This window comes from Pelodiscus sinensis, chromosome 8 (assembly GCF_049634645.1).
Source record: "Pelodiscus sinensis isolate JC-2024 chromosome 8, ASM4963464v1, whole genome shotgun sequence".
NCBI lineage: Eukaryota > Metazoa > Chordata > Testudines > Trionychidae > Pelodiscus > Pelodiscus sinensis.
Window position 1 is genome coordinate 71,673,246 of NC_134718.1, and position 16,068 is coordinate 71,689,313.

The window sequence follows — 16,068 nt, forward strand, 5'->3', positions numbered from 1 at the left end:
ATGACCCCGGATGACGACGAAAGCCGGTAAGTACCCCCAAGGAAGAACACCCCAGTCAGGCACGCTCTGTTCCAGTTCCAGCGGGAGCTGCCTGACCAGCTCTTCGTGGTTTCTTATCGACAAGCAGCATAGACAGCTGTTGCCATAGCTACGTACTTACGGCCTGGCGGCAGAGATCCCTGTGCACAGAATGGTTAGTTATGAGGCACCCAAGCTGTGCCTGGGGTCGCAGCCCAGAGGAGCTTACAGTGGAAATCAGACATAACATGTTACCCAAGCAAAGGGCTGGTAAAGGAGGGTCACAGCAGGGAGCAATCTGGTCTTTATTTTTTCTGCGTACCTTGGTAGTCAACCTGCAGCCACATTACAGTTGTCACTATTCTGTACTCCCTGGCGACGTGGTAATTGGCACTGGTGAGGATCAAAGCAAAATCTTCTACCAGTGGATCTAAACAATCTCCACTAGCCTATGATTTTCCCCACCCCTGAGCGGAATGAATTTTGTCACGTGGGGGTGACGTGCAACATGGAGGGGAGGTGCGACATAACACCTTCGTGTTGGTGCACAGAACACAATTCATGGGGCGGGGGTGGGCGGAGGAACTCAGGCCTGGGCAGAGGGCTGGGGTGCAGAGGTGTGAGGGTCAGCTGAGAGTGCAGGTTCTGGGGTGGGGCCGAGGCTGAAGGCTCAGGACTGGGACAGAGGGCAGGATTCAGGGATGTGAAGGGGGCAGGCTTGACTAGGGGTGCAGGCTACAGGGTGGGGCTGGTTGAGGAGTCTGGGGTGAAAGAGGATGCTCCCAGGCTACTGCAAGGAGAGAGGACTCCCCCAACACCCGGGGTGGTAAGGAAAGGCACCTCTCCCTGCCATGGCAGCTATGGGGCTGGGGAGGCAGGACAGGTGTCCCTCCTCTGGCCTGGTCAGCTTCCATCTGGTGCTGGGATGGAGCGGGGGAGAGCCACGTGGGCCATGGCCAGGGGGGCCAGGGTCAGGATGTCTGAGCCACAGTTGCATTTGGGCCAAGGGAAAGGCTCTGGGTTCAGGCCCTCCTTCCCCCGGCTATGGCAGGCTGGGCTAGGTTGGGGGTGAGGGCAGTGGCGCCTTCCTCCCCACCTTAGGCTGGTGCTTGAGCACCCGTGCGGTGCTACCTGTGTGGCCGTGCAGCTGACAGGGGACTTAGACACAAGCTCTTAGGACAAGAGAGGGCCTATGATTAGCTGTCAACAGACTCTTATTGCATCCACTAGGTGGCGGTGGTGTGCACATAAGCCAGGCTGTCCATTGCACTGAAGAAAGTCGGGCTGGGCAGAGGAATGCCAACGATTATTTCGTTCTCTGGCCAATTGTACTTCGGGTCGGTGCTTAGAACATTCAGTTCTGGGTGCTGAGAGAGTGGGGGATGTTACGTATTCACAGGGCCACCTGCCAGAGTGAACCAGGAGCAAAGGTGTCTGCAATATTTACGGTAAAGAGAACACCGTGAGATTATGGCTACAGTGAAATTGACAGTCAACCTGTCTTCCCCGTCCTTGGTCCAACCTCGGTCCAACCCATAAAAACCGGTTTGCTCCGATCTCGGGATCAAAGATGCCGCTGTGACGGCAGCCCTGGAAACAGAAGTTCTGTGTAGCCACAAGAGAGGAGACAGTGGGCAAAGACAGAGCAGACTTGACCACTACCCACATGCTGAGCTGGAGGGACCCCATCTCTCAGAGTCAGAGGAATAGGTTTATCGCTGTGGTCTATTCAGTCCACGCCAGGCAGGCGTTCACATCGCAACATCTACCCCGGCTACTCAGAAACGAGCAGAAATCACCAAAGTCAACGGCTGCGTTTCACTGATCATTCCAACAGAAGCTAGAATCCTGCTCATATGCTACACGCTTTCTTACCGCCCGCACCTCTGCAGGTGGTTCGGCCCCACCTGTCTCCTCCGCAGCTGCTGAAGTCTCCAGCTTTCCCTGAGGCAGTGATGCATTTTCAGTACAAAAGTCTGCAACTTTCTGAAAGTTCAAATGTAAAGGCTGGGTACAGTCAGCTGAATTTAACATCAGCTCAAATAACAATGGCTGCTGCACTGATTGTACTTGTTTTCCTATCTATTTAATTTAAAAACGCTTCTACGTACACACACACACACACACACACCCCCATCTGGAGCTGCTAGAAATCTCCCGTCCATTGCACTACTGTGCTGCAGAATCCAGAAGCCCTAGTGCACAACTGAGTTGGAAGTGGGTGCAGAGTATGTGGCATTAATCACATGCAGCATCCAAGACTTCTAAAGTGGAACCTGGGTTAAAGAGGAGCTCCCCGCTGTCACAGAATCACAGAACCCTGGGGTTTGGAGGGACCGCAAGGGACAGGCTTTGAGGTGTTTAAATCAGCCAAGGTACCTGGCTCTCCAGCCTCCTTGTGAAACCTCCAGCGAAGGATCTTTCCCCAACCTCCCACGGCAGTCGTTCCGTTGTCCCACTGCTCTTACAGTCAGGAAGCGTCTAGCCACATGCTGAGAGAGGTTACCAAAGACACTGGAGCCTTAAAATCAACACTGCACCGGACACGGAGCTCACTGGCCCCCACCCCCACTCGCCAAGCACCAACTGCTGGGAGGTGAGGAGCAGGGCCGGCTTGAGCCATTCCTGCGCCCCGGGTAGCGGGCGCGCGACGCATGCACGGCTCCGCCCCCGGGCACATGGCGCATGTGCAGCCCCCCCCCATGGCACCTGATGGCAGCTCTAAGGGGTGCCACGCGGCCCCAGGCGTGCGGTGCACCATACAGCTGCCATCAGGCACCCCCCATAGGTTGGAGCCCTGGGCAGTTGCTCGGCTAGCCCCTCCCCCCTTAATCTGGCCCTGGTGAGGAGTAGGCACTAGGAGCAAGAATTCGGACTGACCTGACTTAGAGGCCCACGGTGCTGCCATACGCTCCCCAGTGCATTTGATTAGCCATCATGAGTAACTTCTGATTCTATTTCCTCCCCCCTCTCCAAGGCCTCAGGAAACCCCTCTCCTCCCCAGAAATCTGACATTTCTTAATCCGAGCTCATTTTCTAGGTCAGTGAGCTCATTTCTCAGCACTCTGCGGTCTTTTCGCATTGGCATTTCTACTGCCAGCTTTCTCTGCCTCTCCCAGTCACTTCTGTCCAGCTCTTCTACATCACAGACAATTGTAGCCAGACTCACACGTGCATACAGAGTTCACGGCGGCTTCACCATGCGAATCTTCACAGACGGCTAATGTGGAACCTGAGAAAGGAGGATGAAAGAGCTCATGCTGTCATAGGATCATAGGCTCAGCAGGGTCTGCAATGATCCTTGGTGCTGTATTGGCTCACCGAAACCGAGTTCTGGTATTGTACCTGCTAGCAGGGTGCAATTGCTAATGGGTGTCTCTCCTGATCTCGGAAATCTAGGGGAGAAAAATGGATATTTGGCAGGCAGACACAAAAGGGCGAGGGTTGACCCCGGGCTGGGCTGAGTCCCCAGCCGTGGCTCTGCAGGCTTGTGTGTGAATGTGGACCTTGGCTACTTCTCCTCACCTTAATAACAAGTCTGAGGTGTCCCTGCTGCTGTGTAACTCTTCATTGGGAGCAGATCTCACCCGCGGGGCTAGGTTTGGAACAGAGCTAACTTCATTGTGGGTCACAGCTGACGCAATGGAATGAGATGTTGGGGAGTGTAGGCACGGTCACAGCTGGGAAAGGGGTACGTGTGCCCCAAAAGGTCTAAGCCACAGCAAAAGCATAGCCAGCTCTGTCTCATGGCAACTCTAAAAGCCCCGACTGGAGGAGGACTGAGAGTCCCTTGGCATTTTGGTCAGTGAATTCAACATTAATTTTGCCTTAATGGACCCTGTCCATAGCACTGGGAAGCTGGCAAAAATGTGTGTTCTGCTGACCAGCCTGAGAGACAGGAAAGATGTCACATTTCATCGACCCTGGGCCTGCCAGGGAAACAGGACCTGCAAAATCCAGTCTCGCTATCTATTCTCTATTCGATTCTTGCTACATTTGGAAAGCAGAAGCGCCATTCCCCGGGGCAAGCAGGGACTCAAACAGCCTCTTGCTGACCCCTGCTCGTGAAATGTAGCAATTGTCAATTCCCTGCTGCACCCTGTCCCCTCCCCCCAAAGATGATGCTGGCGGGGAGTGGGGGAACTGGCTTTTAAACCAGCCCCCTCCAGTATCGGCTCCTGCTCCCCCTTCGCTGCCTTTCTCTGATAGAGGCAGCGGTGTGTGTGTGTGTGTGTGTGACTATCCCAGTCACTAGTCGACTATCCAATAAGCATATGCTAAAGTGTGTGTGTGTGTGTGTGTGTGTGTGTGTGTGTGTGTGTGTGTGAGAGAGAGACTATTCCAGTCACTAGTCGACTATCCAATAAGCATATGCTAAAGCGTGTGTGTGTGTGTGTGTGTGACTATTCCAGTCACTAGTCGACTATCCAATAAGCATATGCTAAAGCGTGTGTGTGTGTGTGTGTGTGTGTGTGTGAGTGAGTGAGAGAGAGAGAGAGAGAGAGACTATTCCAGTCACTAGTCGACTATCCAATAAGCATATGCTAAAGCGTGTGTGTGTGTGTGTGTGTGTGACTATTCCAGTCACTAGTCGACTATCCAATAAGCATATGCTAATCGGATAGTCGACTAGTCGCTTCCATCCCCAGTTTAACTCACAGAACATGGCTGCCTCACTGCCGTTTAGCATCAGTGCACAGGGAGTAAATTCTGTGGCTTTCCACTGACAGCCTGTTGCTATGGAGAGCCTGGCACAGGAATGAGAAAGAACTAAAACTGCACCGAGGCACACGCCTGAGCAGCCCGCAGCTTCTGCTGGTATTCGCCGCCTCTCCTGCCCCTTCCTCTCCCAAGGCTGGAAATAGATCCAAACCCGAACGAAGCCGCGACAATATTCTGCTTTTCCTCCTGCTGCCTGCGGGCTTTGCTACCTTTTCCATTCAACTCCAGCGGCAGGTTACTGCTCACTCATTTCCATATGGGCAATTGCCTGGTATGTCAAGACCCAGGCAGCGGCAGCACCCTGTTTTCATGGGGAGGGGAGCGCAGGAGAAGCAATGCTCCTGTCTGGTTCCCCCTGCCCACCTGCTCCCGATACTGCTCAGTACAAATACCCCATGACCTCTGGCCTGGAGAACACTCCTGGAGATAGCCCAGTTCACAGACAGCTGGAGCTTGAGAACGCTCCTCTCTTCTTTAGGGCTACCTGGAGGCTTGCAGCAGGCGCTCACCAATTGTGCAATTCTTCCCAGACTATGTCAAATGCAAGCGTAACCACCACCAAGGCAGATTTGAACCTGGAACCTCGGGAGCTGACTCTAGGAGCCTCTACCCGCTGAGCTAAGAGCCAGCTGGCTCCCAGCCCATGCTGTAGGGGGTCTCTTGATCTTAACTGTTGCAGTGGTCTAGGTGCCACTTGCAGTACTCAGGAACCACACTAGGTGTGTGGGTTACATACTTCCCCTAGGGGAGGAAGCACGTCCCGAGCTTCCGAGACCCAGTTGAGATCCCGGATGAGCCCCCACTTGTAACCACCACCAAGGTGGATTTGAACCTGGGACCTCAGGAGTTGACTCTAGGAGCCTCCCAGCCCATGTTGTAGAGGTCTCTTGATCTTAACTGTTGCAGTGGTCTAGGTGCCACTTGCCATACTCAGTAACCACACTAGGTGTGTGGGTTACACAAGGATGGCACGGCTGCTTCATTAAACCCAGCATTTACACGCTCCGTGCTTTACGCATGCACTTAGAGCTGGATGAAGGCCAGAAAGCAAGAGTGGGGAGCCTAAGGTCCAGGAGCTGGATGTGTCCCCCAGCTTGCCTGGGCCCCCCTACGCTATGGTGCGCAAGGAGAACGTGGGGAGTGTCTTTCTCCGTTTCAGTCACGGGCAACATCAGTGAGGGTGAAGTTGGTGTTTTGGGCTTTATTTTTACTTCTCACTCATGTGCAGGCCCAGCCCAAAAAAGGTTCCCTGCCCCTGGCCTAGAGGGTCCCAGCCTAGTAGCTTTTGTGTGCTCCAGCCCCACGGGGGAGGGTGGCGGAAGGGCTGGTCACCAGCGTGGCTCCAAGTAAGCCAGGGGCCACATGCGGCCCCCCCAAACTTAGGTCCCCCAAACTTTATGGTCTTCCTCCAGCAAAGCTGAGTGCTTTTAGTGCCCTCTGACTGGAACGACAAGTTTCAGAGGGGGAGTCGTATTAGCCTATTGCAACAAAAATGAGGAGTCCTGAGGCACCTTAAAGACTAACACATTTATTAGGGCATAAGCTCTCGCGAGCTGCATCTCATTGCATCTGATGAAGCGAGCTGCAGCCCACGAGAGCTGATGCACTAATCAAATTGTGAGTCTTTAAGGTGCCATAGGATTCCTCATTGTTTTTACTCATTTGAATGGGAGCTGAGTGGTCTCCGCACCTGGCCAAACAGACCCAGATAGGAACCTGACACACCCCACATTGCTAACCTCATTGTGAAAAGAGCTTGAAATATCGTTTGTTTTCTTTCTTGTGTTCGAGGAGTCAATAAATCCTCAGCCACAGCATAAACATGCAGTCGTCCACCCTTGATTTCTAAAAATGTAGTATTTGTATTATGTTAAGAAATTATTTACAGTCTCCATAAACATCCTCCCAGCATAGTCCATCTGGCAGCTGAGAGGGGGACTTGGAATTCACTAATTTACACACACTGTAAACCACTTTGTAATAAATAAATAAGCTCTTAATATCTTGCCCGCAAAAGAGGAACAGTGTGCACAGTTCTATATTTAGGGCTGCTTTTGGAACTGCTGGGGGCTACAGTTCTGAAAGTTTTGAGGACGGTGGGTTTTTTGTCAAATAAATCTTTAGTTGGGAGTCTTTACAATTTCCAGTGGTTACACGTTTATACAAATAAACAACAGTTAACATTCCTAGTTCCTCTAGTGTTCCTTTCCGTGTCATTTCCCTATTCTGTAAACTTACATTTTTTACAAACAAAAATGTGATTGTATACAGCCATGCTGACCCCAACTCCCATAGGCTGTCAGCAGGACTGAGATCTTTCGAGTCACAACACCAACTTCAGCTACTTGATGGGTGTCTAGACTACAGGTTTTTTTCGAAAAAACTTCCCCTGCATCAAGACTGCTGCCGCTTTCTTTCGAAAGTAAATCAAAAGAATGCAGCGGTTTTTCTGACCGTGGAAAACCTCGTGCTCTTTCAAAAAAAGGCGCTATGTAATGCAAACTGTGCTTTTTCGAAAGAGAGCATCCAGACTGCCTCGGTGCTCTCTTTCGAAAAAGCGGCTAGCTTTTTCTAAAGTACTGGTTGTAGTCTAGACGCTCTCTTTCAAAAGAGGCTTGCAGTCTAGACATAGCCGATGTGAGGAAGTAACTGGTGGCAGTAGAAGGTTCTTATCTTCCAGGTTTTTCTACCTCTTTCACCAGCAGCTATTTGCCGGAGAAAAAGAATATTGAGATTCAGAAACAAAGGGTTGTGTAAGGAGTGTGCTCTTCTGTCCCTCCGGACATCTGAAGAAGTAGGCTGTGCCCATGAAAACTCAGGATACCATCTACATCAGTGTTTCTTAAACTGTGTTTCACCGCACACAGGTGTGCTGCAAGGCAGTCAGAGGTGTGCCGCAGAGAACAACAGAGTTCAAAATGGCCTCCCTTAAAGAGGCAAGCGACTTTTTTTTTTTTGCTCAATAACTTTCCCCCCAACCCCCCTTTTTTTTAATTCGGTCAACAAAAAAATCTTTGGTGTTCCTCATTAAAAAAAATATTGTTTGGTGTTCCTCGGTCTTAAAAAGTTTAAGAAATACTGATCTACATATTTTGTTGATCTTTAATGTGCTACCAGACTATTTGTTGTTTTTTAAGTTTTTCCCTACTCCACCAGTGTCCCCCTGCCCCCTTCTGCTCCAACTGTGCGGATCTCCCCTCCAGTTCTTGACCATCCACCCCTTGCTCCATTCCTTTCCCTGTTCACCTCTTGCTCCTACCCTTACCTCTCCCAAATTCCTGTCCCCTTCCTGCCCCTCCACTCCTGTGATCAGCTCCTGCCCCCTTCACCCCGCATCCCAAACTCCTGCCCTTGCTCCACACTTTTTTCTGATCCCCTTTACCCATCATCTGTTCCTGACGCTGTTACCCCTCCTATGGTTCCTCCTCCAAACTTTTCTCCACCATCCCAGACTCCTACCCTTCTTTCCCGGGATCTCCTGCTGCTGTTTCCCCTGCTCAGACTCTTTTTTCCAACTGCTACCCTCGTGCCTGAAGGGGAGCACCGGAAGCCCAGGAGAGAGAACCTTCTTGCTCTCAGTCCCAGTCTCAGACAGATCACACCCCACCTCGATGGAATCCTCACAGAAGTTTGCAGCCAAACCAATAAGTGTCTAATGAGCATGGGAAAACTGGGTTGTATCAAAGGCTCAGAGCTTGTCCCTCCTTGGAGAAATTCTCGCTTGGACGCCAAAAGGCAAACGAACGGCACTTCAGTGGAGTTGTGAGCTGCTTTGGAGGCACCATGGGAGCTCCCGGGGCTACCAGGAAATGCTTTAAAGCGGTGTCACTTCGTATTTCTGGAGGAATCCTGGGGGTCACGCTGAGCGATGGCTCTTGCTGAGGAGGAGGCTGGCAGCTCTGAAGTCCTACAACGCTTGACCTCATCAAGAGTTACACAAGGCTACTTGAGAGATCATGAAGCTTAATGGGCTTCAGAGACTCAGTATGCCGGCAACACGCATACTAAGCCTCCTTGTGATTGGAAACAGATGGAGCTGTCTCCTTGCTCTCCCAAAGCCCGTCAGAGATACTGGGAGATTGGTGAAAGCCGCTGGCATAAGCGTAATCCACTTAAGATAAAGGTGATGCAGATTGACAGGAGCAACCACTTTGGGGACATGGCATTGTCTGTAACTATTCCCTGGATGGACTGCACCTCCCCACCTACAGCTAACAATTACCCACAACGTGGGGTCCTCCTAGACCCATTGCTGCTCCCAGACACCAGTAGTGGCCAGAAATGCCTTTTTGCTTTGATCAGCCAAGAGATCGCATCTTTCCTAGCAGAGGCAGACTGTGGCCCATGCGATGTGTATAAACGGATGCAACATGCTCTGTTTCTGCAATTAGCGCATTTCTCAGCAGCTGCCTGCACTTTGACCAGGGAGACCAACAAAGACATATTATTGCTGAGCTGTACACTGGCTACCACTCAACTTCCCAGTGAAATTTCAAGGAGCGATTTACTAATTACAAAGCCCTCCATTGCCCAAGTTCCAAATGCTGGTAAGGCTGCTTCTTCCTGCTGTCTCACAGCACTTGTCTCCAACTCCAGTGCGTCAGCAAACCTCTCACGGGAGCTGGGGGCGGAACAGCGACGAGCCATTCATCTTTGGAATGTGTTCCTCCTGCAGCTGTAGCCGAGTCTGGGCGTGAGCAGAGTCAGGCCATGCTGCAAGATTCAGCTCTGTGCCTAGGTTAACCAGAAACTCTGCCGTGCTGCGGATTTCAGCCTCCAGCGAAGGTTTTTCCCCCACCTTCGTCTTTCCACGTTAGCATGTGCAGCCTGTGCGTTTGCCTCCCTGCCTGTACAAGTGTGGAGGGAGCAGGGGGTAGGATGGGGGTTGTGAAAGGAGAACTCCAGAAGACCCTGTGCCCTAGCATGCATTGAGCCCGAAATGACTTCAATCCAACCACGTGCAGCGTTAGCTAACTTGGGGTTGGGTGGCAAGACTGCACAGCCTACCACCGGAAGCCATAAAAAGCAAGGAAAGATGCAATTTAGCCATTCAGCCCTTTATCTGCATTACACGCCTGTCTTCCGCATTAACCACAGCCGCGTACTTTATAGCACCACCGACTAATAAGCGTCTTTACCTCCATTCCAAACAACCAGCGCAGCAGTGCCAGAGGCACCGTGCCCTAGCGCGTACAACCAGGCCCATAGACTGCATGCCGTCTGGGATATAGGCTGCACCACTGGTTTGTAAAGATCCAGGTTCATTTGACACTACAGAAATAATCATTGAGAATTAATTGAACATTTTCAGCTAACACCAACCCAACTACTCTTAGCACTTTGCAATGAGAAACACACTCAGCCCTTACTAGAAAGATCACCCTTCTCAACGGCAAAACCGTTTTATAGTCACTCAAGGCAACTGAGTGTCTAGTCTTTCACCTAGTAAGTGCCAAAGGGCTGGGAACATAGTTCTCTCTTGGGGTGCGTATAGATTACAGGGTTGTTTTTTTTTAAACCACCATTCTTTCAGAAAAACTTCACTTACGTCCAAACTGTTGTTGTGTTCTTTCGGAAAAAAAATCAAAAGAATGCAGGGATTTTTCTGACATTGGTAAGCCTCATTCTATGAGGAAGAACGCCTTTTCCAAAAGCGCTCTTTTGGAAAAGGCGTGTGCAGACACGTAAGAGGGAGTTCTTTCGAAAGAAGAGGGCTCCAGGAAAAAGCACAGGTGCCCTGGTGGCCACTCCGTCCATAGTAATCACAGCTGAAATGCAAGACAGCATCTATTCAGTGTGGACCCTATCTTTCGAAAAAGCGGATCGCTTTTTCGATGAACTATTGCTGTGTGGACGCTTTCTTTCGGAAGAAGTTTTTTCGGAAGATCTCTTCCGAAAAAGCTTCTTTTGAAAGAAGCTTGCAGTCTAGACATACCCTTGTATTGTGTACAATGCTACATACTTTGTTCAGGCTTAAACATTTTAGGGCAATTTTTCACAGACATTTTTCTTACCAGGACCCCACTTTAACCAGTATAGTTCTGTACTTCTATCTGTCTCACGCTCTAATAAAACAACCCACAAGTGAGGCAATCTAAGCCAATTGCTCTAAGATCCTACCAAAATATAAGAACCAAAAGGAAGAAGCACTTTCACATCCTTCATAGTCTGAGGCTGTGTCTACACTGGGCCACTTATTCCGGAAAAGCAGCCGCTTTTCCGGAATAACTTGAAAGCTGTCTACACTGGCCGCTTGCTTTTCCGGAAAAGCACTGACGATTTACTGTAAAATCATCAGTGCTTTTCCGGAAAAACTATGCTGCTCCTGTTCGGGCAAAAGTCCTTTTCCGGAAAACTGTTCCAGAAAAGGGCGAGTGTAGACAGCACAGTAGTGTTTTCCGCAAAAAAACCCCGATCGCGAAAATGACGATCGGGGCTTTTTTGAGGAAAAGCGTGTCTACATTGGCACGGACGCTTTTCCAGAAAAAGTGCTTTTCCGGAAAAGCATCCTGCCAATGTAGACGCACTTTTTCAGGAAATACTTATAACGGAAAACTGTTCCGTTTTAAGCATTTCCGGAAAAGGGTGCCAATGTAGACACAGCCTGAGAGTTTATCCACATAAGGAATTATTCCGGAAGAGCTATTCCCAATTAATTTTTCCTGATTAACTCCAAGTGTAGAGCTTAATCCACTTTATGGATTAGGCTAATTTGAAAAAAGCACATTTATTCCATAAAAAGAGCATCCACATATGGAGTTAATCAGGAATAATTAATCTGCTTTAAATTCATACCCTATCTTATTCTGGATTAGCCTTCATATGGAGACAATCCCTAATATGTAATATACTGGGTGTTGGAAGACTGCTGGAATTTTGCCAGTTAGCCCAGACCCTGGTGCATAGACTAATGTGCCAATATATCACTTCTCATGCCAAAGATCTAACCCATCCCCTAGATTTAGCCTTCCCAGTCATTTCTGTGGGAACGAGACAATACAAAATGTACCTACAAAGTAGCTTCGTGTTCTGTAATTCTGTGCATTTAAATGACAACTAAAAAATTAGAAGTTATTTCAAGTTTGAAATAAATTGCCAATTTTTCCCTACCTCCCTGAACACAGTAAACATTACACTTTGTACCTGTTGTACAATACAAGAGAAAACACAAAGAAGCCCAGGACCTATTTCTAAGACAATATAAAAATTTCTAACTTTTCCTTGTTTTAGACACGATTCACTGACTCATTATAAAGTGCCAAACCAGAGAGAAGTATTTTCCCTTGGAGTGTCAGTCCACTTTAGGCATGCCTAAACTTCTGGATTTTTTTCTAACACTGTTCACAAGATCAATGTTCTCATCTCTTATTAACACTATTTGCTGTAGATGCAATATGCTGTCATAAGATCAAAGTCTAAGCTGATTTTTTTTTTGTTCCCATGCTGAATCTGTCTATGAAAAGCTGCATTGAGCATGCCCTTTCTAAATTTCCAAGGCTCAGGGAGACAGATTGCTTTTTACATATGTTGGCACATACGTTTCGTAGGTTGAAAACAGCGAGGGAGGAAACTATTTAAAACATGTCTCCATCTCATGAGATGTGTGTTATTCCAATTTACAGCTGTTTGAAAAATTATTTTAATGAATCTTTTTTCACCTGCTTTTCCAGGCGAATTTTCAAGATTTTGGAAGAGGAGCTGTCATAGTCATATGAACAACTTTCTACAGGCTGCTGTTATTTTCAGGTAGAAAGATAGGGAAGTGGGCTTCCCACCCAATATTATCATTGAGATTTCCTAAGAGGTTCAGTAAGAAACAAATACTCAAAGACTAAAACAGCAAGTTCCCCCAGAGAGGAAGTCAACACAGGACGGCATTTGTCAGCAAAGCACAGTGCAACCCCCGTGAGACAATCCGCACCAGTGATGAAAGGACGTAGAACCATTCCACCCAGCCTACTGAACTTTCCCCACATCTCAAACTAAACCTAAACTGAACATTGTCTGAGGTTTGAAAAGATAAATCTGCAAAACTTCTGAGGTTAGAATTATTTTTCCACCATTGGTCTCCACAGCCTAGAAGGGCCAAATTATGGAGAGAAAAACGTATTCTTATGACATTTCCAGCCCGTGTTCGCAGACCCAAGAGTTAAACACAAGTTATAGTAAGTTCATCCACACCCCAAACATCCCAAACTTCTGAAGTGCAGCAGTCTGAATTCTACCAAGGAAACTTCTAAGCACCTCACAAGATTCTCTAGTCACACGGGCCTGGATAATGAAAAGCAAGTCAATAGGTAGAACCGAACGTGAGAGTGGAGTTGAATCTATTTATTAGACCTAGGGGCTGTCTCTAGACTGGCAAGTTTTTCCGCAAAAGTAGCTGTTTTTGCAGAAAAGCTTGCCAGCTGTCTACACTGGCCTCTTGAATTTCCACAAAAGCATTGACTTCCTACTGTCTGAAATCAGTGCTTCTTGCGGAAATACTATGCTGCTCCCATTCGGGCAAAAGTCCTTTTGCGCAAGAAAGCCCCGATCACGAAAATGGCGACTGGGGCTTTTTTGCGCAAAAGCGCATCTAGATTGGCATGGACACTTTTCCGCAAATAGCGCTTTTGCGGAAAAGCGTCCGTGCCAATCTAGACGCTCTTTTCTGCAAATGCTTTTAACAGAAAAGTTTTCCATTAAAAGAATTTGCGGAAAATCATGCCAGTCTAGACGTAGCCTTATTGTGTGTATACAACTGAAGACTTAAGGATTAAAGCTGCTTCTTAGACTGGCGTGTGAAGAAACCAATCAGAAAATGCAAAGAAAAAATGCAAGTGTACAGCCGAGGACCGAGACCATCTAGTGAACCCTGGCTTCGCGCTGTTCTGGAATTATTTTTAGGTCAACACCGATCATTTTACAAAACATTTAAGGTGGAACTAAGTTAATTTTCCCTTAACATTTTGCAGCAGAGGTACACAGAGCTGCCCACACTGAGACTACAAATATATAATGAATTAACGTCCCTATCTGCTATCCCTTCTCTTCTGGTGCTTTTCACAGGTACGTAGGTATGCCTCATAGAGCAATGCTTTGATGGCAAGCTGAGGTGGATTAAGCAACAGGTTGAAACTCAGAGGGCTCCATATGGTTAAGTGCTCAAAAGTTTTGATGTTTGTCTTACCTATGCAAGCCCTGAGCTATCAAACACGGCTAGAAACTCCAGAAATATGGGCCTCTTCATGAGATTTCTGCAATTCTCCCTTCCCAGCTGAGCCAGAAATAACATTAAAGCATAACCTCATACAGTATTTTGTCTGTTCCTCCGCCGGACCTTGCCAATTCCAAAAAGGGCAAAGCGTCAGAGAAAGTGACTGAGTTATTTAAGTGAACAGAAATGTTTCTCATTTCACTGTATGTTCTAATTCAGGCATGGTTTGAGAACTGGACAAAGATTGTGGTTGGCTCTTATTTATCCAAACCAGCCCCTTCACCACCAATCCTGATAACCCAGTCATCATTCTGTACATAGCAACTGATTAACTGTAAATGTATTCCCTGGGCATCTAGGTAGAAAAATACTTAACATTTGAGCTAGCACTTAAGATGTGATTAGGTCATTAGAAATGGGCCCAAACCAAAATACTCAGGGAAACCCTGTAAACTTTGGAGAAATGTAGATTCACTTCTGGATCTTAGCTTTGTAGCATTAGCGGATCGCTACAGCTAAGGCTACACTACGAGTTTTTTTGGCAGAAAATATGCTAATGAGCAACTCATTAGCATAAGTTCTGATCTTATTAGCATATGTCTGCCATTTCTTTTTGCACAAGAGGTTTTTGAGCAAAAAGAAGCAGTGTGGATGTTTCCTTTTTATGCAACATCCTTCTGTCTATCCCAGAGAGGCATAAGGTTCTTGCACAAAACAGGTTTTTTGCGCAAAACGGAAGTGGCTACACTGCTTCTTTTTGCGCAAAAAGGAACGGCAGAAAATATGCTAATGAGATCGCGACTTATGCTAATGAGTCCCTCATATTTTCTGCCACAAAAACTCGTGGTGTAGACAAAGCCTACAAGTATGTCAAACTACGGATGGATGAAAGGAACAGATGCTCTTTACAAGCATTGTATATACCTTCTCAGCGCCTGGCTGGACTACCTGCTATTCATATTAAACAGGGTCTTTTCTGACAGCAGTGGTTCTTGTTGAACATCACACTGTTTCCCTGTCACTGTGTCAAGTCACACACTGTGCCATAATACAGGAGGCAATCACATCCCCGGACATCACTTGATGTGCCCCTTAGATATTCCCTATATCCTGGATCACAGACAGTCTGCTCATTCAGGCAGCAAATACCCAATACAAACCGAATGTGACAAATGGTGTGATGGCAACTCAGCTGACTGCAAATTATCTCTGCCGCCTGCACACCGAAAGCCACCAAGCACTGTCAGACACAGAGATGCCACACGTCATCTTCCCCCCATGTCAGATAAAGTGTCCCATGCCCATCTGCACCAGCAGGCAACAAAGAGGGCAATGAACAGACGGTGCAGATGTAGTGTAGACATAGCCTTTGAGTCCTGCAGCAGACAGAGTCTTTTATGAAAAACAATACAGAAATCAAAGGAAAGAAGAAATCACATTCTCAGCACAACATGACAATATCAGAGGGGTAGCCGTGTTAGTCTGAATCTGCATAAACACCAAGAAGTCCTGTGGCACCTTATAGACTAACAGATTTCTGGGAGCATAAACTTTTGTAGGCAAAGACCCACTTCGTCAGATGCATGTGGTGGAAATTCCAGAGGCAGGTATAAATATACAGGCATATGAAAAGAGAGGAGTACCAATCAAGAGTAAGGCTAGCGATAACGAGGTCAATTCAGTCAGGGAGGATAAGGCCCATTTCTAGCAGAAAAGAGGAGAAACTGCTTTTGTAGCTAGCTAGCCAGTCACAGTCTTTGTTTAATCTAAACTGATAGTGTGAAATTTGCAAATGAATTGTAGCTCTGCAGTTTCTCTTTGAAGTCTGTTTTTGAAGTTTTTTTATTGCAGGATGGCTACTTTTAAATCTGCTACTGTGTGTCCAGGGAGATTGAAGTGTTCTCCTACAGGTTTTTGGATGTTACCATTCCTGATATCTGATTTGTGTCCGTTTATTCTTTTACGTAGGGACTGTCCAGTTTGGCCAATGTATATGGCAGAGGGGCATTGCTGGTACATGATGGTGTATATTACATTGGTAGATGTGCAGATGAATGAACCCAGGATGGTGTAGCTGATCTAGTTAGGTCCTATGATGGTGTTACTGGTGTAGATATACGGGCAGAGTT

General features: G+C 47.8%; 1 protein-coding gene across 3 annotated transcripts in view; it reads right to left on the minus strand.

The window, feature by feature from the left end:
* The window catches only part of NEURL1 (neuralized E3 ubiquitin protein ligase 1), a 262,235-nt gene that overhangs the window by 44,088 nt on the left and 202,079 nt on the right, over positions 1-16,068 (minus strand). For 2 of the 3 annotated variants that reach the window (XM_075935544.1, XM_075935545.1), the window contains exon 4: positions 3,188-3,250. The exons of the other annotated variant lie outside the window; for it this stretch is intronic. In XM_075935544.1, coding sequence (XP_075791659.1) covers positions 3,188-3,250 — 63 coding nt within the window. The remainder of the gene's footprint in view (positions 1-3,187; positions 3,251-16,068) is intronic. 3 annotated transcript variants of the gene reach the window in all.